This window comes from Lissotriton vulgaris, chromosome 10, assembly GCF_964263255.1.
Source record: "Lissotriton vulgaris chromosome 10, aLisVul1.2, whole genome shotgun sequence".
Taxonomy (NCBI): domain Eukaryota; kingdom Metazoa; phylum Chordata; class Amphibia; order Caudata; family Salamandridae; genus Lissotriton; species Lissotriton vulgaris.
In genome coordinates, this window is record NC_141698.1 from 718,693,663 (window position 1) to 718,721,235 (window position 27,573).

General features: G+C 42.0%; 1 protein-coding gene across 3 annotated transcripts in view; it reads right to left on the reverse strand.

Annotated features, from left to right (window-relative positions):
• The window catches only part of ZEB1 (zinc finger E-box binding homeobox 1), a 427,369-nt gene that overhangs the window by 171,947 nt on the left and 227,849 nt on the right, over nucleotides 1–27,573 (reverse strand). For 2 of the 3 annotated variants that reach the window (XM_086941557.1, XM_086941555.1), the window contains exon 4: nucleotides 10,941–11,102. The exons of the other annotated variant lie outside the window; for it this stretch is intronic. Coding sequence is in view for 1 of the 2 variants with exons in the window: in XM_086941555.1 (XP_086797681.1) it covers nucleotides 10,941–11,102 (162 nt within the window). In the remaining variant the exon portion in view is untranslated. The remainder of the gene's footprint in view (nucleotides 1–10,940; nucleotides 11,103–27,573) is intronic. 3 annotated transcript variants of the gene reach the window in all.

The following is a 27,573-nucleotide window of genomic DNA, read 5'->3' on the forward strand; positions in this document are numbered from 1 at the left end:
ACCTTCTTCGGTCTGCCCGTATTGCTCATCGCTGCCATCTGCTTTTTCATACTCGCCATATCTTTCATCAGCATGCGAAGTATCTGGTCAGTCCCTGACTTCTTTCCGGCCTTCCTGCCAGGCATTGTTGTCGGATATTCGATCCTTGTTGCTCAGCACGGTCCTGGAGCCGAAGGTTCGAAGTCACTGGAAGAGAAACACAAAAATTACAAGTTCTCAAAATTGCTCCTTGTTCCGTCGAGGGCTCACGTGCAACGAGGGGTGCAGCTTCCTAGCACAGGAACAAGAGGATGCTTCTACGGATTGCTGCTCCTTTTATTCCTCTTCGGGAGGGCGTGTACCCTCCTCCGGTACGCCTACGGGGCATGGCCAACGGTGTAGGTGTCTAGGACAACCCCTCTTGGGCGGGAAAAGGCGCGCCCCGGCTACGCAGCTTCGGGCATACCAGCCGTGACACGCCCCCCGCACAAAATGGTTTCCCGGGAGGATCCGGGCCCCCGACCATACGTTCGGGGGGACAGAGTGGTCGCCCCTTTCCACACACGCAGCAGGAGCAGCCTGACGAGTTTCGGAAAACTTCCTTCCTCATAGGCTTAGTCCCACAGAAGAAACAGCATTTTAGCCCACACTACATTTATTGTTTAAACCGCCTTCTGATAGGCCACTTCATAAGCCCCATCGTGATTGGTGGACACGCCACTCTGGAATATGTGGTGCGACAATCTCACCCTGATGGGTGCTGTGTCCTCGATGCAAAGCCCTTCAATGGGCCCCACTGTGCACGCAGTCTGAGTTCCTGGCGCTGCTTGCCCCGTGTGGAACTGGACGTATTTCCAGCCCCTAGCCCGCTTCTCCAATTCTAACAGTGGTGCTCCCTCCACGGCTGGGCAGCCGCGAAAATAAATATATACATATACAAACACACACATATATATAATTCACTTAAAAAACCATAGGTTTCAGCCCCTTATGTAGTTAGGAATTAGCATTTAAAAAAACATTGAAATTGCTCCTATATAGTTAGTTGTACTAACTATATTTCGCGCACCCGCAATCCACTGCTGATGTCACATATTACATAATTCATGACATGGTCAGTGACATCACTGATGCCATCACTGATGCCATCAACCAGTGACTGTTTCTGTACAGTTTAAATATGTTTTACATATTGAAGAATGAGTGGATGTATAAGTGTCTGGGTGAAGGATTTAGTAGGTGCGTGACTGAGTGAGTGATTAAATGTGTCTTACTAAATACATGGGTTAGTGATTAAACTGTCTGAATGTGTTCATCAGTATGTCTGTTCTTGTGTAAGCTGCTGCATGTGTTGATCAGTAGCTATATGAGTGGCTATATGTGTTTTGATTGGATGCCCAAGTATTTGAATGGGAGACTGAGTGTGGGTGTGGGTGTCTGGGAGGTGTGCGACTGTGCATAGATGTGTGAGCAGTTGATTCACTAGGTGTATGAGTTCAAGAGTGCATGTGGAAACCGCTATATTGGCGGTTGTGTGCATGGGTGTGTTGGTGAGTGAATGGATATCTCAGTGCTACATGTCCAAGTAAGTACATATGTAAAACACAGTGCATGTGAGAGTTGGCATATATAAATGACTATACATGAGAGCCAGTGAATGTGCGAGTGGCTGTATGGATCATTGTGTACTTGTATCAGTGATTGTATAAGAGAGTAAGTATGTTTTAGTATAGGTTTGAATAAGTAAGGTGTTGTGTGTATAACTGTATAGTTGAGGAAATGGAAGTGTGATTGATTCTTTGCATGACTGACTAGGTGTGTGAGTAACTCCATGGATGAGTGGCAGTGTGTGAGTGTCTGTATAGGTGTATGAGTGCATATGATAGTGTTGTATTGATAGGTGACAATGTATGAGTGATTCTATGAGTGAATGTGTGTGTAGACCTAGGAATCAGTGAGTGTGTATGTAGTAACTGGTATTGGTGTGTCAATGGTTTCAAGAATGGTAGTCTGTATTTAACACTGGGTGTATCAAAGGTTATATTAGAGTGTGAGGAGTGCATCGTATTACCACATGAATGATATCATCAGTGATGTCATCAGTGATGTCACTGACCATGTCATGAATGATGTAATATATACATCAGCAGTGGATTGCGGGTGCACGAAATATAGTTAGTACAACTAACTATATAGGAGCAATTTCCACACACACACCCAGTAACACCCAGTAACACCCAGTAACACCCAGTAACACCCAGTAACACCCAGTAACACCCAGTAACACCCAGTAACACCCAGTAACACTACTTGATCTGCCGTGACCCTTCCCATTTGCATATTCAACTCTCTAGGATAAGCAGGACAATCTGTGGAGGTCTGACCACAGAGCAAACAGAGCTTTTGTCACAAAGTTACTTATCTGTGAATTTGAAAGAAATACACAGTAACGTGGTATAACAGAATTGCAATCACGATTATGGAGGAAAGAGCTCTCAAACGTGCACAGAGAGCGGAGGCAATGCTTCAAAAAACAACTTCAAATGAAACTGAGAAAAGTAACACTGAGGCATGAAACACTACAGGAGAAATTACATTAAAACAAGTATTTCTCCAGCTGGAAAAGCTACTAAAAAAAGAAATAACAAAAAGTTGGGAGATTCTTACACTGGAGAAGTATATAGAACAAAAAATGGTACCAAGGGGACTGAGAATATTTACGCTCCCAAACCATCCGGATACAAGGTCGGAAATGTTTATCGACTGGGGAAATAACAGCATGCAGTGCTCCTACAATATGATGATGATCATCGTTAAATACGCCAAAATAGACATTAATGAAATAAAGAAAAAGGTGGAAGAGATTGAAGCGAAAATACAGGAAATTAATAAAGATGAGGAATCAAAAAAATTACTCAAAATAACGGAAACTAATTTGGACAAACATGAGAAAGAGGTAGAAGAAAGATAAGAAAGAAAATATAGAAGAGATCAACATGATTATGCCTGAGGAACAATCGTTACTTTTGCAAAACGCTTCATAACTTTAAAACAACAACTTAAGGCAAACAAGAAGCCTCTCATTGCATCAATGAATACCACTCCGAGTGAATCAGACACCGATTACAGAGAAAATGAAGAATCATTACCACAAGGACAAAAACCCTCTTTTTTAGAGGAAATGCAATTAGTATACTTCGACCAGCAATTACCCAGAGGCAAAGGCAGAGGAAGGGGCTTCTCAAGAGGACGTGGAAGAGGGAGTGGATCCCAAACAGCAGGGGAACAAAACGCAAAACCAGACTAAGTAAAAGGAAAAAACAAGGGATACAACTTGAGAAACAGATTAACTAATGCATAAACAGTCCTGAAGAAAATGAGCCATATTTAATCATCAACCTGTCGAAACACGTGCTAACCTGAGCGGAAGAGACTATTAAATAAAGGACTGACTTTTTGTCCAGAAAAACACTGGGATCTAGTGGAAACTAAAATAGATCTCTACAAGTACGTAAGAAAGATGAAACTAGCTAAATTCTTCAAAAAACAGGGTAGACAAAATATGGAATCAAATACCATCAGCACCAATATGACCGACAACCAAGGATTGAGCATTCAGGATATACCAGCATTAAGAACTGCTCATGGACTGGTACATGAAATAAATGAAGATAGTATCCCAGATACTCAAATTCTAACTGAAATGGGACATGCAACCAGTAGTCACCCATGCACAAAGTTTAAAAAACAGTTGAAGTTTTGTCCCATATTACATCCAGGCAACAAAATAGATATCTTTTATGATCTGGTAAATGAGGACCTAGACAAATTGAGCAACATCAATACAAAGAAAAAAGAAAATCTGACGACAGAGGAAAGGAAATCATTGGATGCATTAATGGCAAATGAAAATCTGGAAATTAAACCCGCTGACAAAGGCAGAAATATAGTAATCCAGAACAAAGAGGACTATACTAAGGAAGCGATGTGCCAATTAAGTGACATCAATAACTATAAAAAGTTGAACAAAAATCCAATCAATGAATGTATAACGGACCTAGAAAATAGTCTAAAAAAGTGGCAAGACTTAAGTTTACTAAGCGAAAATGAAGTACAATTCCTCAACAATCAAACCCCGATCACTTCGACGCTATACTTTCTCCCGAAAGTCCATAAGACACTAATAAACCCCCTGGGAGACTGATCATCTACAATTGTGGGTCTTTATACGAGAAAGTTGCTAATTATGTTGACCACTTCTTAGCCCCAATTGTGCCCACCTTACCCTCGTATGTAAAAGACACTGGGGACTTCCTCAGACATTTGATGAACATTGGATGGATGGATGTCGTATCTCTTTACACCTCGATAAATCATGAACTGGGCCTGACAGCAATAGAGTATTTTCTAAAACAAAAACCGATAGAACAATTGAAGCACTGTAGGATGCTTGTTGAAATGGTAGAGATGTGCCTTAAAAACAATGTTTTTCTTTTTAGTAAGGTACATTATACTCCAATCTGTGGCACAGCAATGGGAGTTTCCTTCTCTCCAAGCTACGCCAACCTAGTGATGGGCTGGTGGGAGAAAATGGTAGCTTGGAGAGAAGGAAATGACCGATACGTAGCCAGAGAGGTCCTCTGGCTGCGATTTATAGACAACCTATTCATAATATGGAATGGATCAAACAATGAATTTCCGGAATACATGGAAATCCTCAATAACGAGGTGGAATTGAAATTCACACACAGCATAAGTACTAATGAAATAGTATTCCTGGACACGAAAGTCTATGTTCATAATGGTCAGCTAGAAACAGTCCACAGAAAAATAACTGCCACGAACAGCATACTACATGGACAAAGCTTTCATCCTGAAGCACTAAAAAGGAATATACCTTATGGTGAATTCATCAGGATGAATAGAAATTGTTCTAATCAAGGTGAAATGGATAAAAAATTCAAAGAAACCGCAGCCAGATTCAGCAAACAAGGATATAAACAATGAGATATTGAACGAGGTGAAAAGAGAGCAAGAGGGAAAAGTCGAATTGAAACATTGATCCCACAAAGAGAATCAGAAAATGAATCAACCACTAAGAAACCAATCAGAATGATACTTACTTACACTAAGGAGAGCCATAAGATACGAAAAACACTACAAAAATGTTGGCATGTGTTGCAAAAAGATCCGGATATAGGCAAAGATCTTGGCCAATTTCCACAAATGACATTCAGAAAAGCACCGTCTGTCGGATAAATTGGTCAAAAGCCACTTTGAAGAAAAGAAGAAAAAATCTAATAACTGGCTAGATGGAAGACGTAATGGCTTTACCAAATGTAGCCAATGTAAGGCCTGCCAAGTGGGACGTAATCTATCTAAAATAAAGGATCCAAAAGGAAAAATCTTCACTGTGGAAAGCACTATCACCTGCAAAACACCACATGTGGTTTATTTATTACAATGTTTCTGTGGCAAAAGATACATCGGAAGTACCATCTGTCCTCTACACAAAAGAATATTGGAACATATTCGAGCGATCGACAATCGTGATCAAAGCTATGCTATGGCGAAACATATGCTGACCCATGAAAAAGAAAAAAGGACATGGAAGGACATGACATACAGTGGATTGGCCACCGTGCCGATAAAAGAGAGGTGGAAATAGACTGATGACCTTACGTCGACTGGAATGGAGACTAATCATTTGATTTAAAACAAAAATCCCTGGGGGATTGAATGGGGACGAAGAACTTTATGTGCACCTTTGAGTAATTCCAACCTCCCTAGATATAATCTGGTTAATGTAAAGATAAACAACGGTGATTAATGCACAATGTATATATGTCTTAGAAATTGGGCACTAAATCCCTATATAACTCAAAATGCGCGAAACGTCCTGGTAAACAATGTGATGTTTTAAAAATGGTTATTCTCATGCAAGCATACTTTGGATGCATGTAGCAATGGTTATCCACTTGACTCCGAGATTAAATATTAAACAAGCTGCGATGTTTAAAGATGCGCAAACATGAATTAACTCAGACAAATACACATCTGTGCATACCTGAGCCAGAATAATAATGTAATCATGCACAAAAATATACCACGAGTTTTACATGTAAAACCATGTATGAATTATAAACAGTAACTACCAGAACCATAATGCATCATGATAGTGCTACTATGACTAACTGGTATAAAAGGTTGAAACTAAAAATGGACAAATGTTTGTAACCGTGAACAAGATCGATAGATCGAAACGTGTAGGTTAAAGGCTGTGTGTTGTAATGGTACATTGTTAAAATAAACCTGCTAAAAATAGACATCCTGGTGGAGTGCGAGTACAATTCTTTTTGGTGGTGAATTAACTACAGGGAAAGCCCGTCCCTGAAACTCGCATCAGCTGTGCAAAGTGTGCCCTCGGTAACGGGATTTCTTTGGTGAATATATATATATATATATATTACCTACTGGCGGTAGCCAGTAGGTATATATAGTTAGGACCTAGTTTCCATAGGAAATCCCCAATATTCTATTGGGAATAACTTTATCGCTGGTTGATGAATCTTCGCAAATTTCTCAAAGAAGATGGCTCGCTCCGCTCCGCTCCTTCCCTGAAAGTTTGGGGGGGATTCGTCAAGTGGGGGCTGAGAAAAAAGGGGGGTCCCAAAACGTGTTTTCCCCATGTTAATTTCCATAGGACCTTTAGACTCGGCTACAGCTTGAACCGCTGAAGGGAATTACACCAAACTTGTCAAAATAGTAGTGTCTGGTACGCAGATCACGCTTTTGGTAAAATAGTGTAAATCCCTCCAGTGGTTCCTGAGAAAATTAGAAGAGAAATCAATTATATATCTATAAGCGGCACGGGTTCGCGCACCCCCGCGATTTTTCAAAAAAAAAATTCGGGGGGGGGGCTTGGGGGGCTTCTCTTTCATTTTTGTGTTTGTTTTTTCGATTTTGAGGGTGCCCACTCCTCGTTTTGCCGCCCGAGATCACCGCCGCGGCCCGAGCTGCCTGAAGATGGCCGCCGCCTGGTTGTGGGCGGGCCGGGAGGACGTGGTTTCCGCTTCCCCCTGCCTGGGGGAAGCCTTCGATGCCCGGACCGGTCTCCCGTGCCGAGTGGAGACCGGGTGATGCAGGCCTGAGGAGAAGTGTGGGCTGGTACGGGGCTACCGTGTGCGGAGGGAGCCCCGGGAGAAGAGGAGACGCTTTGGCCGAGCAGCAGCGTAGGTAGGTTGGTGCGGGGATTGGGTACAGGGTGCGGGGTGCGGGTAGCGGTAGAAGTGGGCGGGCGGGACAGAGAGAATAGTCCTACTAAAAGCGTGCATTTTTTTCAGCTTCCAGGGGCTGCTCGCATTCTCTGTTGAACTCCAGAGGCTGCAGCAGCCCCTCCCTGAGCTCGCGCAGACCGAGGGCGGCCCATTGTCATTCCGATTGATGCCGATTACCCCTTTGGAATGACAATGCGCCTGCCCTCTGCCTGCCTTTAGCATATGCCAGTGAGATCTGCATGAGGTGTCTCTGGTATCTGGGTGCAGGCCATGGCTCGTTATGCAACAAATATACAAGATGGGTCCGCAAATGTGTAATCAAAACTTTAAAACAATCCCGCTGGTGCGTGAGAGGTGCGCTGTGGGCAGTGTAATCTGCTGTTTGGAAAACACAACCCTGACGTCCACGACGCTGAGGAGGCGAGAAAAAGCATTATATCCGATCAAGCTATTTTTTTAGACAGTATACTTGTAAAAACACTTGTGGCTGTCAAAGGCGTGACCGAGGGTGCTTGCTTCTTCTAATGCGTTTTATGGAATATATATTTTGCTTAGTGCTCCAAGCTGTGTTTTTAAAAGTGTGTTTTGCTGCTCGGTACGAACAAGGGAACATCGTGGGATGCCTATTGTTAGGGATTGTTCGAAATACAGGTCTTGATAAACAGAACAAGGTTTTCCTTTAAACTGCCAGACCCCTTTAACTGGAGGACAACGTGATCTTAAGCCCTCCTCTGCGATCCTGTGGCCTTTAAGGTGTGAGGCTCTGCTCAGGGGAGAAGCCAGAAAATCAAAATGCCCCGAACTTTTAACTACACTTATAATGGCAAGCAGCACGTGATGAGAGTGTCATTTGCACTCCCTAAAAGAGCGGCCTTCACTGCTCCATCCAACCAAGAGAGTAGTCAGAAAATTAGAATGCCCCCCATTTTGCAGAAAACCTCTGATGCACACCAAGCAAAATAAGTAAATGTGCCCATCCTCCACTCGAAGAAGTGACGGGGACAGGAGAAGTGACGGGACAGGAGAAGGAGAAGTGAAGTGAAGGGACAGGAGAAGGAGAAATGAAGTGAAGGGACAGGAGAAGGAGAAATGAAGTGACGGGGACAGGAGAAGGAGAAGTGACAGGAGCAGTGAACGGGGCAGAAGTGAAGGGACAGGAAAAGTGCTGGGACAGGAAAAGTGCTGGGACAGTAAAAGTGCTGGGACAGTAAAAGTGCTGGGACAGTAAAAGTGAAGGGACAGTAAAAGTGAAGGGACAGGAGATGGAGAAGTGATGGGGGCAGGAGAAGTGACGGGGCAGGAGAAGTGACGGGACAGGAGAAGTGACGGGACAGGAGAAGTGACGGGACAGGAGAAGTGACGGGACAGGAGAAGTGACGGGACAGGAGAAGTGACGGGACAGGAGAAGTGACGGGACAGGAGAAGTGACGGGACAGGAGAAGTGACGGGACAGGAGAAGTGACGGGACAGGAGAAGTGACGGGACAGGAGAAGTGACGGGACAGGAGAAGTGACGGGACAGGAGAAGTGACGGGACAGGAGAAGTGACGGGACAGGAGAAGTGACGGGACAGGAGAAGTGACTGGACAGGAGAAGTGACTGGACAGGAGAAGTGACTGGACAGGAGAAGGAGAAGTGACGGGACAGGAGATGGAGAAGTGACGGGACAGGAGATGGAGAAGTGACGGGACAGGAGAAGTGACAGGAGAAGTGACGGGACAGGAGAAGTGATGGGACAGGAGAAGTGACAGGGGCAGGAGAAGTGACAGGGGCAGGAGAAGTGAAGGGACAAAGAAGGAGAAGTGAGGGACAGGAGAAGGAGAAGTGACGGGACAGGAGAAGGAGAAGTGACGGGACAGGAGAAGGAGAAGTGACGGGACAGGAGAAGGAGAAGTGAAGAGACAGGAGAAGTGACGGGGGCAGGAGAAGTGACGGGGGCAGGAGAAGTGACTGGGGCAGGAGAAGTGACTTTAAGTATAGATATATATATTAGCTTTTAAAAAACCAATGAAATTCACTGAAAAAAACATAGGTTTTAGCCCTTATATAGTTAGGAATTAACATATAAAAAACCATTGAAATTCCTCCTATATAGTTAGCTGGACATTTTATTGATATAAAACCAATGAAATTAGACATATAGTTAGTTGCACTAACTATATATTTCGCGCATCCGCAATCCAATGCTGATGATGTCACATATTACATCATTCATGACATGGTCAGTGACATCACTGATGACATCTCATTTAACATCAATGATCATACCACTGATATACTTCATGTGATAATACAATGCACCTCCTTACACTCTAATATAACTTCTGTTACACCTAGTGTAAAATACAGAGTATCATTTTTTAAACTATTGACACATCAATACCATTTACTACATACGCACTCACTGATTCCTACGTCTACACACATATTCATTCATTCACCCATAAGGTCACTCGTACATACAGTCACTCATCATTACAACACTATCATATGCACTCATACACCTATGCAGACACTCACACACTGCCACTCATCCATGGAGTTACTCACACACCTAGTCAGTCCTGTAAAGAATCAATCACACTTTGATTTCTTAATCTATACAGTTAAACACAGAACAGCTTACATTTTCAGAGATCTACTAACACATACTTACTCACTTATACAATCAAATCCTTCATCCATACTCTTATACATCCACTCATTCTTCAATATGTAAAACATATTTAAACTTTACAAAAACACACAGACACTGGAGGATGTCATCAGTGATGTCATCAGTGATGTAATCAGTGATGTCACTGACCATGTCATGAATGATGTAATATGTGACATCATCAGCATTGGATTGCGGATGCGCGAAATATATAGTTAGTGCAACTAACTATATGTCTAATTTCATTGGTTTTATATCAATAAAATGTCCAGCTAACTATATAGGAGGAATTTCAATGTTTTTTTATATGTTAATTCCTAACTATATAAGGGCTAAAACCTATGGTTTTTTCAGTGAATATATATTATATATATATATATATATATATATATACACACACACACACACACACACCTTAATACTTACCTCAAATACTTACTTTTACCATGCAAATGCCTTTACCAACCTTTTCATGGTAAAGGCATATGTATTGTAAATCATGTGCAGTAAAGGTTATGCATAGTAACGGTAGTCATGTTGTAACAATTGCGTTGTAAAGGTAATGTGTGATAACGGTGGCGTTGCAATAGCGTTTCCCCCTGTGGGACTGGCCTATAGGGCAATCTGGCACTTCCAGAAGAGCTAGCCACAGGGGAGTGTGGGCTTTTTTTTATGTTTGCATAACTGCCAAGCTTCCAAGGTCCATACCGGACATGTTTGGTCAATCACTTTTTTTTCTTAGAATTCTGAGAGTTGTAGTCCTATATTTTGTTAAATAGGACTACCAATAGTGTAAAACTCTTGCTCCAGTGAAATACAGATTCAGGGAAGTGGTGTTCAATACCATGCATGTTCAAATATATGATTGTTATAATATTTGAGGTGAAATAAAAATCATGTTACAAAGTTTCAAACAGAAGGAGTGCTAGAAAAAGACTAAAAAGATCTAATGAAGCATGTGAACATTTCCAATTGTGTATTTTACAGGGTAAGTTATGTTGTGTATATTAGGAGCCAGAAGAGGTTTACCATTTTCATCATGGCAACTGAGCTCTGGTGTATCAGGTCTCAAGTCGTCTTCCGGTGCTTCTGGGTAAATTACTGCTGTGTCTCCTTGTTGAAGGAATTCTTCAACATTTGGATCTTGGTTCTGTTCATTTTCTGCATCAGAATCACAATCATCTTCTTGAACTAGAAAAGCAAACAAAAAAGCTGTAGAAACAAGCTTTACAAAATGTTCCAAGCTTTCAAACACATTTTTTAGCAGTGTTTTCATTTGCTGATTGGAGTGATATTTAAGTTACACAAGTATGGTAGTTTCAAGTTGGAACCAACTTGTATTCCCCCGCAGGTGCTGAGATCTCAGCAGGAATACACCTGATGCAGAGACCAAGCCTTCCATCAATATCCGAGTACTATTGAGCTGAGCAACACCTGTTATTGTAAGCACTACAAACCAGAATGAGGAGAACTAGTAAAAGCAATTTGATTATTACACGCACACACACAGGAGAGACAATGGGTAACTATCGAAGTCCAATAATGATATTGGTGTGATGTCGTTACAACACAGACGTTACGGTGTCCCTTTTTAAAAATTTATATTATGTTCTTAGTTTGATCCAGTTTTGCATGAAAATTATTTTTTCAAACCAGAAAAATGGTTTAAGGAAACAATTAGTCATATACCACACAATACAGTTTGGCTGTCTAAAAAAATGTATTAGGAAAATAACTTCCCTACTTCATACAGGGACTCTAAAAATTGATTGACAATACAGTTAAGTTGGTTTATAACCGATCCTACACTTGAAAAAGAAGCAAGTCAAAACCGTATATGCAGAGGAGTAATAAAGAAATTTAGAGTCGAAAGGGGGACAGGTTAAACGAGAAACGTTTGAAGTGGCATAACCTAACGCACTCTTGTGAAAAACTATTTCCAAGATACAAAGAATGCTAGAAAAGTTTGTGAGGTTTAACTAAACAGCAGCAGAACAGGAGATTTAGCTTTTTCTACACTGAAACATCTTGATGCCTGGGTAAGGAGATGCACAACTTGGGAGCTGCTCTGTTAACGCGTGTTAAGCATTATAGTCATAGCTGAATTTCTTAAATTCTAGTCTTTGGTTCTGTCGAACGCTAAGTACATACATCAATGCAACAACAACAAAATATTGCACAGAAAAAAAAAAGTTTTGCAACATCAAAAATTCATGGACATCTTTTTACCTGCACTGGGGAGGGGTGGAGTCGGGCGCTGTTTTGTTTAACTGAGCAGGGTGATTGTGTTCATTAGTACGGCTTTCTGACTGAGGCCCTGGCATGGAAATACAATTATGCACCTTTAAAAGACGGTGGGGGAGGGGGAATCCACAATTTTGGCCAGGTGGGAGAACATCCAGTTTTAAGAAAATTCTACGGTCTCAAATTCTTAATGAACCATCGGTTAATAATTAGACGCAGGCCCGGACTGTCCGTTTTTCCAACGGAACATTTAGACCGTTTTTTTTGGGCACGTGCGCTGCCGGCCCCAGTCACTTCCCCCAGGTACCTACAGAAGACTAGGGGGGCTTCAAGAGAGAAAGAGCGAGAGAAGCGAGCAGGACTAGTTTGAACATTTTTTGCTAAAACGTACGTGCGTACCTGTCGGTGTGTATATGTGTGTCATTTCTGCCCAAGAATGCTCCCACTCCGGGATTGTGTCCAAAACCAAGTTTACTTTACTGGCAACTCCTTTCGGCCGAACGGTCTTTTTCAACGTCTGAATTCGCAAAGTCCAACTCCACCATATATGTGCGTTATACAATAATGAACATAAAAACAGACCTCGCATTATGCAGACTCCCAGCCAAGTACACACAACCAGACAGGAATTTATTCACATTGCCCATCATCAATTCATATCTTGTATACTGGACATATGCCTGATTACATACATTGCCACATGACTGCTTTACAAGGCAATAAGATTTAAAATATAAGAAATTATGAAAGGACACATAAAAATGATTTCTTAAGCATCGATTTGTCTGCTCACATTGCAGCAAAGGTATAGCTCAAGTGACCCCATAGGGACTCATAGTAGCATTCATCATGGTATCATTGTACAAAACATGTGGGGCCCAGCGGCCAAAGGCACTGTGCCCAAACCTCATTATGAGCTAATGAATCCCAATTAGAAATCAATTATGTAAGCGTATGGCCTAATCAACTGCGAGCACAATATACAGCAAAAAATAAGGCTAAGTGAGTAAATTGCATAAGTCCCCATCCCATTTCGGCTTATAACTGGAGTCAAGAAATAAAGAAATATGACCAAAGAAAGTTGCCAAACATGACACGCACTGTTTAGGTGGTTCAATGAATAGTGAGTTGAGGTGCAATTGGTACACTACTGTCGTTTCACAGATTTGGAGTTCATTTATCCTGCTATAACTTTTTTTAGGTCGACCTCTGCCAATGCACTTGCGCATCGCAGATGGTCGATCTATAGTGGCCAAAACAGGAGCTGAACTAGGTGGCCGGATTTCGGCAAGTGCACGTGCTCGTGCACAAACTTGCCATTTGCTCCCCAGCCGCATTTCAAAGGAGCTCTCCCCCGCCCCCCTCTGCGCAATGCCTTCAAAGGGATCACCTCCCCAGCCCCCTGTCGCCAGGCTTCCCTCCCACTCTCTCACTCCCCTGCTCCTTTTGGCTCCCATGCAAAGACCAGCTCCCTGAAAGTCATTACTAAAAGAAATGCCTTTTGCGGAGTGCTCTTTTAAAAGAGTTTACGAAAGATGGCAACATTTGGAAAGGTCAAGCTCCAAAATCACACAAACTTAGGCATGGTGACAGTCAGCAGTTGTGTATGAACACACATTTAAGATAATGTTACACTGTCACAGTTTTCAGGAAACACGTTTTGTCTTTGAATTGCAATATAATTCCTTTCGTAGGACATCTCCTTAACAGTCCTTCCAACGCAAGTTGCGCCTTTTTACATGAGTGAAAGGATGGTGAAGGGATACAGCTCTTATAACCTTTATCGTTCAATGCACGGCATTCCCTGTATGCTATGCTTTTGTAGGGGTGAGTGTGTTTATTGAAACTGCAGACTGCAGTTCACTTGGAGACACCTAGGCGAGGGGCTGGAAGTGACTCGGCTGGAGCTGGGAGTGTCAAGGTCTAGGCCCGTTTTCATGCAGAATTTCCTGGGCAATCGCCAATTCACACCTGTTCCTCGTACGCCTGCAAGACAATAGAAGCCCTGCCTTGCATATCTGCGGGAGGGGGGAAGGGCGCCACGGAGGATGGGGCACCTTCTGAAAAGTGCTCAGGTTTGCAGCCACGGGGAAAGGGGGCTTCAACTCTCAGACGGAATAAGTGCATTTCAGCAAACTACATGCTCATTCTAAAAATACACTATTATTTTGTGGGACATAATACCGAGCCCATCAATAGAAAAAATGCAAAATGTCACATTTAAAATCTGTGAAAGGTAAATACCGTCTTTGCACCTACATTAGCCACTGGGTATTTTTGAAAAAGTTGATATTTAAGCTTTTAGCATGTGCTTTACATTTATTTACTTACAATACTTATTTTAAAAATTTGAAATTTACGCGCCCAAACTAGTTTCTACTTTATGTAAACATGCTCACATTCTCATTCACATTTTACAAATCACTTTATAGACAAACATCACTCTGGGGCAACACTCATGGACAACACCGCATTACTTAGGGACAACCTAACCTCACTCATGGACACCGGCACACTACTTACGGACACCCCCACGCATCAATAAGGGACTCCCCCACGCATCAATAAGGGACACCACCGCACCACTCCGGGACACCACCGCACCACTCCGGGACACCACCGCACCACTCCGGGACACCACAACAATACACTGAACATAACATTCACAAAAGTTTTTTAGTAAAGTTTAAGATATTGCCATTATAAATTAAAATTACTTTTAAGTATTCTATATTACTTTAGAAAAAACAATTGTTATTTGTTATATCAATACATCTAAGTCACGTTAATACTAAACATGTTGCATTACAAATGCGATAACCCTCTCCACCCACTCTCCCCTCCTCTCACCACTCCCTTCTCTCACCACCCACCCTCCCCTCTCTCACCACCCACCCTCGCCCCTCACACCACCCTCCCCTCGCAATGCCTTTTAATATTATAAAAGGATTTGCCATTAACAATGCCAATAGCTCAAAATCTCGCTATTGGGAGACCTATTGCATTGTAAATGCTTGTCTTATTTGACTTTGTACCTAGGACAGCAACACTTTTAGTTAGTGAACAAATTGTCCATTCGCCTACTGCATAGTGCACAGGAAACGGAGTCTTCTAAATGATTCGCGAGGAGCACTCTAGTCATTGTGCGCCAAGCCTTTGGAAAGTAAAGTTCCACGGTGTGTTCAGGACAGGAAGCAGTGGGCAGCCGCACACGGGCCGAATGTGCTTCACTTGCTGCAGTGTACATGGTATGATGTAGTTTGGTGAGTGGAAGAGATATTCACCACTTTTTGAAGTGGTGAACTCTTGAGAGAAGGACCTCTGCAATACAGTTGGTTACGAAATCTCCTGCAATCCACCTCCCTTCCACATGTCAGAAATAGGCAGCCACTTTCCTAGTTTCACTACTAACGCTCCGGCATTTCTTTCATGTGGTCTTCAGCATTACTCCTGGGTGTGTTGCTTGCTGAAGGGTAAGCTCAATCTCGGAATCTGCACTCCTGGGGCAGTCTGTTCCAGCAGCAGCACATAGCTTGTATGAAAATCTACATCCAACTGCTGCTGTACATCAGCCATTCTTACTCATTTCGATCAGTGTAGTGTTTTTTGGGTCATGGGGCAACCTGTTTTCTTTATACCATACCAATCTAAGCTATTTTGTGGCAAGGGCATAATGCCATGTCCCCGACATTGCTAAGCATATAGTGGGCCTAGTGCCTTCATATTAGGTGGTCAGCTTGTAGTTCCAGAGACCTAGAAATCTGTTCTCAGACTTTGCAAATATTTTTTTCTTGCTCGAAAAGCCTGTATCCTGCTGTTTAAATTTGGAAAATAAGTGTTTACCACAGGGCCAAGGAAAGGGAGATTTTCCTATCACAGATTACGTTTAGTCTCGTGATCCGTTCTCACTTGTGTAAAGGTGTGCATGTTTGAACGGGAACAACAATTAAAAATGACAGGAGCCTGCGAAAAAATGAAATGCATGTGTCCCTTCGAGAATTTTTTTTTTTGCTCCAACCTCTGCCACTCACTAAACACCCCCTTTCTAGTGCCAGTTATTTGCAACACTACGTAGTGTGCGATTTAGTTACTACTAGTACGTTAACATAAAAAAACCACATCAAATGGTTGCTTTTGTTTTTTTAAGACTGCTTTAGGAATGTAGAGTGTCAAGTCAAACTTTATTAGGATGCAAAGTAGCAATAAAAGAGCAAGTATCATTAAGAAAACAGTACAATCTGAATCCGCAGATGCCCTTTCAGTGAGCACACGTGTACATAAATAGCTACATTCAGTCATAAATAGAAAACATAAAAAGATAAAATGTAACTTCAAAGGCATTAGCCGGGTACGTTGTGACCCGTGAACGAACAGCAGCCCGTAAGAAAGGAAACTGAGCTCACGGTTACTCTGAAAACCTAACGGGAAGCAAGGGAAATATTCAATGGTATCCGCATTAAATCGAAATAAAGAGCGTTCCCAGCCATCCCTGGAACTGAATACATTATTTGGAAGGGTTTCTAGCCTCAACTGCAGAATAGCCTTTTCTACTGTGCTTTAGCTAATAAAGTTAGAACACATTTCCTCCATAAATTAAAATTCGATGCTACGCTAGAGCATGGTTCAGCAAGGGCAGTCTCTTCATAAGAGTGCTTTACAAAGGCGATCTCCGTGGAATAGAGAGAAGCCTCTATCACATGCTCAACAGTCAACTCTTACTATCATAGTTAGGGAGGCCTCTTCCGCCTTCCAAACGCCTTAACAATGGCGGGCAGGTTTGAATTCCATCACAATATGATCTAGGCATAGCTCTTTGTGGCATATAAAATAGGAGGAAGTTAAAAGGGCGGACAAAAGTTTGCTGCAAAGGCAATTTTCTTCTACCCGAATAACGGAGGGAACCCGAATAACCATGATTTCTGTCTCATCAGATGCATCCCGCACACATTGAGAGTTGTATATCTGTAACAATGGTGCGAAGGCTCTGCCTACAGGTGGTGATGGGAGGATAAAAAGTGGACCTAGAGCCCTGGATAGCTTCATGCTCGGCTGAATTCTATTCAGCATCCATAAGTCACCTGCACTAAAAGTGACTCCCAGATGAGGAAAAGTGCTTGTGCTTTCTAAGCGATTAGTACAGACCAGGATACTAGAAAGCCGTCTGCACTTGAAGTCACACGCAATTATGAAGGATTCTGAAAAATGTGTTAAGTCAAGAGTGGCTGTAAACTGTACATCTGAATTGACTAGCAAACGCAGAGTTTAGGTGTGTGACCTATCATGGCATCGTCAGCATACAATACGAGAAGTGGGGAGTCTTTTATCCTCTGGACATCCAGGGGGCAGGGGATCAAATAAGAGCCAAGTTGGTTAATATACAAGATAAACAGCAAAGGGGCAAGCACACAACTGTGCAATAATCTGTGGCCAACATAAATTTCCCTAAATACCTCCAAGTTTTGACCAAATCGAACCTTCGCTTTTGTATTCTAATGCAACAATGCCAAAAGATGGCCAAATGTCCCATCCAACCACATTTCCAATAAAAGTCACCATAATTTGGAGTAGTTGACGCAGTCGGAGGCCATTGAAAAGTCCATGAAGGCAAGGTAGAGTGGAGATTGCTTGGCCACTATATTTGCCTAGTATCAGATATAAATTCAAGCATTGTTCTACTGTGCTTATGCCACGGCAAAAAGCATATTGAAAGGGGTTTATAGTTTTATTTTCCCCTACCCATTTTTTTTTAAACCTTTATTTTTACATTTGTTATAACAAATAAATGTAACATTCAGTGCATATCATCAAGTGTTGTTGCCATTCTATGTCTCTAGTATTCTTGAAAATGAAAGTCAATACAGAGTAAGCAGCATTACGTATACCAAGTCTGTGAGCAAACATGCCCATGCATAAGGTCCATGCTTCGTAACCACTACACTTGTATTCAGTAGACTACGTATACAGTTGTGTCCCATTCATAATAGAGCCAGATCAGCAAACTGTTGAGTTTTTGAAAAAGGTATGCTCCAAGGGGGAACAGCGAGTTCTTGACCAGGTAGAAACAATTCAGGAAGATAATCTTTGCAATAGCCGCTCGTCCCATAACCGATAGGGGTAACGTCCTCAAGAACTCAATCGGCCCGTCAGGTCCCTCAAACACATTCAGGTGCTTATGAACAGTCATTGTGTGCGTGACCCTCAGCCCTAAATATTGAAAGCTCTCCCCCTCCCATCGGAGCCCACGATCGGGCAACCATTCAAGTGGCACTGATGCCAGGGTCTTCCTAATGTTGCACATATGCCAGAAATCTGACCAAGTGCCGTATGATGCATCAGTAGGGGCACCGCACAGGCTGACGATTGGACATAAATCAACATCTGCATATACTGGGATGAGATTCTGCTCTCCCACCAATATTTCCCAGGGTTTCAGCTCACCGCATAGCAGAATTGACATAGGCTCTACCGCCAGAGAAAACATGAGTGGTGAAAGAGGACAGCGCTGTTGAGTGCCCCTCTCTACATACACGCTCTACAAGACCTCCCTCCCCACCCTGTTACGGCATGTAGGGTTTGTATAAAGTAGTGTCAATCAGTACTGAAAGACTGGGTCAAAGTCCATCTCTCATATCACTGCCATGAGAACTCCACTTGACTGTATAAAAGCTCTGCCCACTCTAGAAGCATATTGTATAGAACCCTTCTAAAAATCTTTGCCAATATGTCGGTCAATGAAATAGGCCGATAAAAGTTTGGCAAGGAGCAATTCCCCTTCTTAAAAACCGGTACAATAGTAGAAGTAGCCCAGGACTGGGTATAAGTTTGGTTAGAAGATCTCATGGCTGAGACTATCCCAAAAAGATGTACTGTTCCTAATGACGCCAAGATATCCAGCTTCTGAGTGATTACTTCATTCCACCTTTGTGTTGTGCTCCTTTTGTACCGTTTATGACAGAAGGCCACAATGAAGGAGTCCTTCAGGCAAGCAGTTAGGACTCTACATAGCGATTGATTGGCAAGCGAACACTCGTCGATTTCAGGTGTTGAGAGATTTTTTTATTTTAGGAGCAAAATAACAAAAATGAGTTGACCATCTCCCCATTCCCATCACGGTCTGTCATTCTCCCAAAACCTAACTCCATGTTTTCCGTGATTACTTTACCCAGGAATTGGGGCGGGTTGGGAAATTTCTAGCTCACTCCAAGGTTGTCCAAGGATGACTTCAGATTACAAATTTCAGCCTCAGTATTTAACTCCACCCTTGAGGGCACAGTCAGGGTTGCCTCAATTGGGTTATGTTCTCACCAAATTTTGAACTCAATATGGAGCCATACTTCAGCAAATGAAGCTGCTGGAAACAAAGATGTAAATAATAGACAAACTGTTACTACCACTAAACGTTGGCAGTCCCATATCACCTGTACCCACTACCTCCAACACATTAAGCAGGTTTGATGCAGAGGGCAAATCCTCCAATTCCTTGCCCCTCTGATTGGAACCCTTCTATAGGATATCCCTGCTCCCTGATCTTGGTGGGGGCCGGGGGTGGGGAGGGGTGGGGGGGTTGCTTAGCAATTAAGATCCCCGCTAGGCATAAAAAACACTTGCGGTTCTCCCCCGTTACTCTCTCTAAAATGGAGTCAACATGTTTGAATAAACCAGGAGACCTGCAATTTGGATCAATGAAATCGATATTGTAAAAATTAAAAAGATACACAATCAAGACCCCTTTACAAAGTACAAATCGGAATTCACTACTTGGAGTGTTTAAGGCCACAGTGCGACCTCTGAACAGTAAATGCATCCGAATGGTTTACACCCCCCAAAAACCACAACAACCTCGAGATGCTTTAATGAAAACTACGTAACAACCCAGATATCCCAAGCCAATCGATCTCTGTAAGACCTCATAGGGCTGCATACCTATTACTGTTTATTATACCCATATCTGACTGTGATTGATACCTAGACAGAAGTGTTGGTAATATCTGCTTAGGGGGTTTATAAAAATACACCAAGTGCAATATGACAATGCTTGTGGGTACATGAAGACGCACCTCATAGGGACCCTAGTAATTTCATAACGCTGGCTAGTTCCCTAAAATTAACAAATACAGTCTCCTGGTATGTTTTTGGGTGAGGGACCCACTTATCAACCCTGTGCAGCCTTAACATCTTCTTACCCTCCGACGCACTAAAATGTTTGTGCATACTGAGCCCGTGAATAGCTTTCTTATATAGTTGCTCCCAAGTAGGTTTGATTATGCTTCACCAGAGGTATAAGTGCCAATAGAAATACATTTGGGCATGCTGCCAGTGGTAATTTTAAAGTCAAAGTACTGGGATTAAGAATAAAGTCATTTTTACCATTGTTGACAAGAATCCCAAGGCCCTCCGTGGTCATGGAGTTCAGCGAAGGATCAGTAGGAGAGCCTTTGCGAATGAGACCAGTCTCTTGTTCCAGAGGGACGGAGGTGAAGGTACCAACATTAGAACTAGGAATCGTCCAGAGCAAAGACTGGTCTGTGCTCCGAGTTACAGTTGCGATTGTACTTATGGGATGGTCTGCCTCTTTGTTTTGACGCTCGTGGCAACAAGCAAGCGCATCATTATGACCCATGGTGTTGTCCTTGATGGTCCACGGAATTAGGTTGGTTAAACGGGCTATTTGGGCCTCCATCGCGCTTAATCTCTTGTTAAAAAACTAAGTTGCTCATACAAGAGGGCAGAAATTCTTACATATGTTTAAAAAAAGCAGAAATATAGATATTCGATTGATCCATCTTAATGGATTCCCTCTGGTTTAATTGGGTCAGCTTTTTGTTTGCCAGTAATAGACATGAATTAGAGCGATATATTCATACAACCTTAGAACTGCACAATGCGGATACGTTTTGGCATTCAGAAGGCATTCTAGGGACAATGTTGAAAACTTCTGCATGATGCTTGTTCAGGCATAATTGGTCTCAAATCCATCTCTATAAATTAATAATTGCATCTCCCTCCGCCTACTCGTGTAAAGTGACTTCAGAATGAAAATTGTAAAACATGGAAAGACCGAAAAACAAAATCAGACATTGCCTGATACCCTTGTATAGCATAGTCATTATACAACTCTAAAACGTTTGGCAAGCAGGTTTCTAAATGTACTGGTTTACCCTTTAAATACTGCATTTATAACCAGTCCTACACATGAACCTTGAGAACTTGGCATCTAGTATTTTATTCAAAAATAAATCTTACTGTACTTGCTGGGTTGGTGACCTTCGGAGGAAGGTGACATTCTTTTCTTCTAGAGGCAATGCGTAGGTAAATGCAATTTTCAGTTCATCAAATGCTAAACATTTTCTTCTCGTTATGAAAAAAGTAACTTTAAAATTTTTTTTTTACATTTTTCGAAGCTCCTCCGTTATCCGGTCTCACCTGGTCCTCATTTTTAGCTGTATTTTAAAGCTGTAGTCCTCTAATATCCGACTTATATGGAAACACTTCATAGCACATGCAAGTGTGAGTATGTTCAAAGACACTTTTTACCAAATCCTGTGCCGACCATTTGTCGGCACTGAAAAGAGACATTGAAAAGTGAGGTCTAATGCTCTTGCATTTCTAGGTCTGTACTAGAAGAGGTAAGAGAAGTGTCTCCCTACAGGAGAGTGCCACCCTGTTCTGACCAGTAATAGTTCGGACCACCCTAAGCCCCAGGTTTATCTCTTACAGAGCAGACCAAGAAAAGCATTAGGTCGCACTTGACTGCATGGAATGCATGTGTAGTTCGGCTGGGATTTTAGTGGCCCTGACGAAGGGCAGTGACCCAAACGAGCTTTTCAAACCACTGAAACATGTTGGCGTAGTTACATGGGTGGATGAGACATTCATCAGATATCTGAAACAGTAGCATTTTTAATCATATCAAAGATACCATAATAAAGTTATAACGACCAGTTATATATCAAGATATTTTTATCTTAAATTGGATCCCTGTGATTATCCAATATCCATTTATCTAAAAACTCCCAGCAATGGTTGAGTCCGCCATGGTGGTATTCACCTAACGTGGTGTGGCATAATGCCTATGGTGAAGCATGCCATCATGAGTTAACGGTGAGGCAATATCTCCAAACTCCTCTTTTGATTCAGGTAGATCTTAGCCCAGATTACGTTTTTAGTGACCTGGCTACTTGTATTGTGGTTATGTATAGCTGAGGAGGATGTGAACAGTGTTTGTTGTTTATGCATGGGAATACAACCTCACTGCCATCTTGTGCACAGGAACAAGCAAAGGGATCCAAAATGGAACCCAAAGATTTCCATTACTCTGGCTCACTTAAACATGCGTACCACAGAGGCCACAAAGACTGACAACATACACTCAGGATTTTAGCGCTAATATTTGGGTTAGCACATAGAACTGGAATATTAAGTTAGTCGGACAGAAAACCTCCAATTCAGTGACAAAGATAACAAGGTCTGGGGAAATCTATTGATTCAGAGAATGTGGTACACTCCCACCAGTGCTCTACATTCTCAACCCCTGACAGGGACAGTAGGCTACTGTCAGCAAAATGATTTTATGCACCCCTCCAGATCATAGGACCGGTATTGGACCACTCAGGTCAAGGAACCGGCCTGGGCCTCTGTGCACACTCACTAAATTAGTGCGAAGCTAGGAACAAATAGAATTAAAAAAACCTCACAGCATACCAGATACCCAGGAGCACTCACATGAGTGGAACATGACTGTACACCATGCAGGAGACAATCTCGTTCCAACGCCATTGTTCAAGATGTGGTCAATTACCATTTGGGGAAAGAGTAACTGAAAAGGAGTGTCCTGTGGGGCCACTAATTACTACTTGGAAGGATTTAAAGGGAAATCGCAGTTGAAGAGACCTAAATTGCATCGGCAGCTTGGCTGGGGTGACAAGCCAACTACAGAGGCTTACATCTTCAGGTTCACAGCTAAAGGACACTTTATAAACTTGGGTTTAATGTTGACTGTTTTCAGTTTGTGACCTTGCAATTGCTTTACATATGGACAAAAAGCCACCATTACCAGTAACAATTTACAGGTTATTCGAGGTCCTGGCAGATGCTAAAAAGTAAAGAAAGGCAGTTACAATGAACAAACTGGCAATACATGTACGAAATAGGTTGTATTTTTTTTTTATTTGGTGCGGCACAGCATTTCCAGATACAACCAAGAAGCAAGGCAACCATCATAGTAAACAAACAAGAGGACATTTCACTTGCCTCCTAAACGTACCTTTACTTTTTTATATTCACAAATGCACGCAGTTGTATGCCTGGAAAGCTGAGACAGGAGCATGGCAAGGGCACGTGACTGTTCCCAAAGGATCCTAGTCGCCCTGTGAGGAGTTCTCCATAGTGGGGAAGTCAGTGCAGTTGGAATAGAAGCCGCCTGCGCAAATGCATATTTTTCCTTCTCAGTGGGATGTTGTATTCTGAAAGGTCAAATTACTTTAGTCTGTGGCTCTACTAAATCTCCAATCATTTCGAGGATGGAAGCAGATCAAGGGAAATTGAGGAATTCCCAGAAACGTATATGTTGTGGCCGTTCTCAAACTCCCATGGCATGCCTTGGAATGTATCTTTCCAACACGTGGAGTAAAATTTGCCACCTCAAATTTCTCCACACTTGCAGTGGCGAAATCTACAGTATTAAATTAATTTAAGCCCACCAGAAATACGTTTGTGGATTCCAAGCAAGCATAAAATAGTAAGTGTGACCAAATTCACCTTTATGAAGAGATATATTTAATCTTCCATTTGAACAGTCATTTTCCCACCTATATACAAGGGTACACATAGACTGCTTTTCAAGGATTGGTGGTGCTACAACAGAGTATCTGCATTCTCCTTTTTGAATATCCCTGAAAATGCAACTTCTGGGATCCCCCATAAAGAGCTCCCCCAATATGCATATAAGTTAACAAGATCAAACTTATGTTGGCATATTTTCATATTTGTAAATGTTTGGGCAGATTTATCAAAAGTAATCAGCAACACAATTTATTTTTCCCCATAGCACCATAGAAAGGGTCTGGGCACAGATCAGTGTCAGTACACACTGGTAACAGTGCAGATCCCGTTTTCAGGATATTAGAGTGGAGTCCCAATAATATGAGCTAAACTCCTGCCTTCAAAATGTGTTTTCCTAGGACTAGCCATAATTAGGTTTTGCAGACGCTTCTGAAATATTGCAATTCGGCAAGATCAACATTATGTACGGTTAAGTTGGCCATTCCAAAAGAAAAAATAATTTGGTAGCACACTGCTCTGGTCTAGTTTTAGGATCCTTTAACAAATGATTAAAAAAAAGTACATGCAGGTACAAAGATTCCAGGAAGCGAGAGTCCCAAAAGTAGTTTTCCATTCAAATATTCAAATTCTCAAAGGGGTTTTGCAGAAAGATGGCCCAAGCAATGGCAGATGGAATGTCAAATCTTAGCATGAAGATAGTAGCCACATTGAGCATTTTCTGTGCTATTTGGAAGAAATCGGTTAATGAGTTTTGAACCGTCCCTAAAAATATTTAAACGAAGACAGTTTAGTCTGCCAGCCCGATTTTTAAATGGAATCAATGAGCTCCTCTAATTTATAGGTGGAAACGTTCATGGCAATCTATCATACAAACCGAGCTATAAAAATAAATCTACAGGAGCCATGGGAAACATGATGGGCTACATACCACACCCACAGAGCCAAACCTTGAAGGAGCATTAATGCCACCACCGCCCATGCGACATAGAAATGGTTCAATTTGGTTGCAGACCTAGCAAATCCACAAAGAAGGTACTAAGTGGGTAATTCTGTTTCTTAGGTGCACAATGCTGAGACAGGGAATGGTCGGAGGATGAAACTGAAACAGTAGTATCAGTCTTTTGCATTACCATCAGAGGACTCTATGATGATGCCCTTTATCACATGTTGAACCACCGCAGTAGGACTGATGACATGTACAGGAGGGAAAGGGCACCAAGCCAGCAGTAAACCCAGAGGTGAACAAAAAGAGAAAGTAGCTTTCAGGGGCGAAACATCACAGACTTCCCACAGAGATACAGGACCACCAGGAGAGCATCTTGACGCAAGTAGGCTCATAATAGTGTAAGAGAATGGTTTGAAAGGAGATGGTTCAACTAACCTACATCCATGCTCATTAACCAATAGGAGAGGAGGCAGTTGCGCCCTTCCATTTTTTCTCCATTCAAATTGGAAGTGGCAACATGTAAAGCAAACCTTCCAAGTCCAAAAGAGAAGGACTGGCAAAGGAGAGTGCAGCAAAACAAGCCAGTATATCCTAATATTGGACTAGCTGCTGGCCTCTTTACACCAAGCGAGTACCTTACACCAAGGCAGGGCGAGTTTGTTAGAATGCCCTGGAGAAAAGGAAAGGTTTTAGAAGAGCAACGCGAGACCTTTCTGATGTAGCAACTGTAGCCTTCTCTTCTCGCCAGACCCCTGGCCAGTTCCAGGATGCTAAAGAGTCAAATGGGAGTTTCTGTAAAACACAGACTGAACATAGACAATTTGAATACCAGAGCCAATATTAAAGGTCCTGCAGTGTCAAGCGGGATGGTATAGTTGCATACACAATGTGGACATTTTTAGGTTTGGGCTTTAACTCCTTCGACGCTCATGACAAGCTCACTCCGTCATGAGTTACGGCTCTCGTACGCTCATGACAAGCTGAGCTAGTCATGAACCGCAGGTTTTTAAAAAGTCAGCGCACAGCGGGAAAACCCGCCGCGCGCATGGAGTTAAGACAGCTTGAGCTCTCCTGCTAGACTATTTGAAAAAGAAATGCATTACATATACCTAGAGCAACCTTGGATCAGTGTGCTTCTTGCACCGGTCTGTAAACATGCTCACAGTTTGCTTCCTCATCCCATCACACATCACAGGGCAATGGTCAGACCACTTTACCAACTGACTCCCTTCACTTTGAGTGACTGCATTAAGCCTGTGCACACGGTTACACTTTTCCTAAAAGATTTCCTTTTTCTTCATTGACTAAGCTGTTTCAAAGTGTACTTTTTCTTTACACAAAGTGTGAAGAAGTAGGCAACACAGTAGGTAGTTATTGAGGCAGGCAGCAACTGAAGTTAATTAGCAGATTCTTTAAAAGAAGTTAAAAATAACGTTTCAGTTTCCAGTTAGAAAGGGAAATCTGCCCAAAATGAGTAGGTAGAAAAAATTATTATTCCTTACTAGGAATATAATGGCAGTAAGGTAAAAAAAAAAAAGAGAGTGAAAAGTTGGTATAAAGTCTTCCTTATTTTTAGATTTCCCAGGCTGAATAGTAAAACGAAAATTAGCATAAAGTACCTTAAAATTAAGATTTTTCTTTCTTCTTGGTGTTGAGATACTTTGAGAAATTTTCTTTAAAAGAGGAAGAAAAAAAATTGTTCTTTTTTTAAAAGAATATTTAGATTTGAAATGAAATCTTCATCCCGTCCTCGTCGCCAATGTGAAGAAGTACTTCTCAGATATAAATTGAATAAAAGGTTTCTTTATTCATCTCCAAGAAGGTAAAGGATCTCATCCACAGGAGGCACAGGCAGGCAGCAGCAACTGACAGAATCCTGGCCACACTTAGAATCATTACAAGACTACATCATGACATTCTATAAATAACATTCTATAATCAGAAACTAAACTACTACACATACATCGCACATAGAAGGATACCACACAAAGTTTCTTCCAACTACGGCTGACCACCGGTTCAGCACCTCAATCCCAATGTTACAATTAGTCAAAGTCCTGTGCAATACACCTCCGAGACCCGCCACAATTAGGTCTCACTGGAATCCAGACAAATAGATTGAAGATCATGGAGGGAGCACCAAGAATGAAGTCACAATCTGTTAGGTAAAGTCTTTCCAATATCTTTTATTCTTCTTTAGTAAAAACAGACCACAGGACAACAGCCAACTCGTTTCATTCCTTTCAAAGTAACTTCATCATAGCTAAATATTAAAGGCGAAAAGATCCAATTCATCACATTTTTAAGAGGTCCAAATGTATATAAAATTGAAGGTCCCACAATAGGGTTGAAGTAGTAGTAGTAGACGCCAAAATAATCTGTAAAGTCTTCCTTGTAGAAGCAGCAAGTATGCCCGGCAGTCACGAAGCATAAGCCTAAGTACTTTTTTTTAACATTTTTTTTTAATAATCGCTTTAAATACAATCTTAATTTTGTTTGCACTTTAGTTACCATTATGTATCACACAACCATTACCTGTTACCATTACTTCCATTTGGCATATCGATAACCAAACAGTCTAGTCCAGTGTTTCGATTCATGTTTTCAAACAAGTGCTAGTGATAAAAAGCATTTTTTATGGTAACTGCATGTAAATCAGTCTTTGTTAGCCTACATTTCACCAAAATGGTG